Source organism: Lampris incognitus, chromosome 17 (assembly GCF_029633865.1).
Source record: "Lampris incognitus isolate fLamInc1 chromosome 17, fLamInc1.hap2, whole genome shotgun sequence".
Lineage (NCBI taxonomy): Eukaryota > Metazoa > Chordata > Actinopteri > Lampriformes > Lampridae > Lampris > Lampris incognitus.
In genome coordinates this window covers 9,036,601-9,038,823 of record NC_079227.1, presented here as the reverse complement: position 1 = coordinate 9,038,823, position 2,223 = coordinate 9,036,601, and the positions used below count along the sequence as shown (strand labels likewise).

The 2,223-nt window shown below is 57.3% G+C and overlaps 1 protein-coding gene across 1 annotated transcript in view; it reads right to left on the bottom strand.

The window, feature by feature from the left end:
* Positions 1 to 1,663, bottom strand: part of LOC130127873 (bone morphogenetic protein 2-B-like) — a 6,030-nt gene extending 4,367 nt beyond the window's left edge. The window contains exons 1-2 of the mRNA XM_056297590.1: positions 861 to 1,663; positions 474 to 613 (exon numbers count right to left, since the gene is read on the bottom strand). Coding sequence (XP_056153565.1) covers positions 474 to 613; positions 861 to 1,167 — 447 coding nt within the window. The 5' untranslated portion in view covers positions 1,168 to 1,663. The remainder of the gene's footprint in view (positions 1 to 473; positions 614 to 860) is intronic.
* Between the last annotated feature and the right edge of the window lie 560 nt (positions 1,664 to 2,223).

The window sequence follows — 2,223 nt, the reverse complement described above, 5'->3', positions numbered from 1 at the left end:
CCCAGTCCCAGCGGGACCGGCTCGTAGCCGGGGCGCTTCCTCCAGTCAACTTTATTTAAAGTTCTCGGTCTCGTTTCTGACCCAACAGACGGACTCGGACTTGACTTGGTCTGGGCTCGAGATGGTTTTTCCAAGACTGGTCGAGTAAAATAATTAACTTTTTTTTTTAAATTTTGAAATTAAGATCAAACCCCCGCCCCCCCCCCGAGGAGATGAGTAGAGTGCAATCTAATCTAATCCGCTTCTTTCTTTATCATTATTCCTGAGTTATGTCTCGGAACACTGGAGAATTGAACCTGGAACATTGTTTCCTTCGCCAAGAGGGGAAACAATCAGAATCCTGACTTTCCTACGATGGTGCTGTCGGGCTCTGTAATTGGACCCGCACTGTTCTGGGGTCAGCCTGGACTTGCCGACTTAAAGACGTGGACTACAAAGCTACAGCAAACTATTCTGCTGACGGCTGCGTGTACCTTATAGAAACGAGGCCCGTCTGATTTGGCCGGAGGGAAGCTGTGCCTCTGCCTGAACCAGCGGAGTTCCGCCTTGATCATCCTCTCCTCTCTGCCGAACGAGGACAGGTTGAAGAGGTGAAATCTTTCACCTCCATGACCTAGCAGGACACAAAAAAGATTTAAGATTTCTGCGAGGAAGAAAAACGACAACGGGTTAACCTGTGTAGGGCTGCGTGGACCTGGCGACAGCTGCGCGTAATTGCGCTCCACTGCTCGTTTGGGTGCCAATTACGCACCGCGATGATTACAATTCACTGCAGATAAGCTGAACTTTTTTTTAAAAAACACATTCTCCTATAGGATGAATGTCTATGTTTTTATTAATTTTATTTTTTTTGCATGTACCTTTATCCTCAAAGCTCCTCACTATGTTTCCCTCCAGGACGTCCTTTCGTTTTTGTGCCACCCCGTCGGAGTTGGACACGGCGTCATAAAGCTCCAGCATAAACTGGGGCGCCTTCTTGCGAGGGGGGCCCGTAAAGGTCCGCGGGAGACCGCTGGCCGACGACCCACCGGGAGGCACGTCGGCAGTCAGACGCGCCCCCTCCGCCTGCGCGTCTCCGGACGCGCCGCTGGGGACGAAGAGCGGACGGACGCATCCGAGCTGCACGGCGACTATGGCGAGGCAGAGGCGCACGCGTTGAATTGGCATGTTAGTGCGCGTGAACCGGACCCCTCTCCGCACGAGAGACGGCCCCTGATAAGGCGACCACCTTCTGTCTTCTCGGTGACAGCTCGCCCCTGCGCCCGGCTAACCGCGGGATGGTTGACGGATGATTGATGGCGGGTCAGCACGCGCAAACAAAGGATCCTCGCGGCAGGAGGCGCGAGTGGCCGTTAAAGAGGCAAATGAACGACTGGTCTGAACTCATTTGGACGCCGCGCTCGGGTCAAACGGGACACTTGGGCCGTTTGGCGCACGTCGAGACGCACGGCGGGACGCGTGCGGGGCGTGCGTAAAAGCCGCCTCGCTGACGTCGCGCGCATTATGCACGGTCCGGCTGTTTTGTTGCGGGTTTGTCGGCGCGGGCTTTTCTCGCCGTCTGTTCGTTATCAGCACGCGGCCAGTCGGTGCTCAACAGGCACGTGAGCAAACGAAGCGGCGCGCGATGACGCAAAAGCGAAACGAGGGGTGTGCGCCCGTGCTCGTCGTGCGCGCAGGCCCACAAAACGCACGCCCTTCCCCCCCCCGCGCGCACGACGTCTTTTGGTGTCCATGGCACCTCCGTTTTAAAGCCCCCCCCCCCGGCTGTTTGCAGAGTGACTCCGAGCTGAAAGGCGGGAGGCGGCGGCGTACGTAGGAGTCGGGACGATGTGTTGACCCGCCCGTCGGACCTGCGTTCGGCCCGTCGGGGGCGACAACAGGGATCCGTGTCGTGAGATCGTCCCGCTGATCAGCAACGCCTGAACTTCTCTGTTGTTCGCCCCTTCCGTGCCCGAGGAAAGGGCCATTAGACAGGAATTATGAGGCTCCTCGTTTGTGCACGCAAACAATTACTCATGCCTGCACGCCCCCCCCCTGCAGCACGCCCCCCGTGCACGCCCCCTCCCTGCAGCACGCCCCCCCCTGCACGCCCCCCCCCCGTGCCGGTGTCTTCTATCGGTTGTTACAGGCCTGCTTGTCAGATAAACCGAGGGATGCGTAACGTCCATAATGGCTGTGCATAAAAAGGTCATACCGGATAACATGACGAGTGCACGAGGCTGT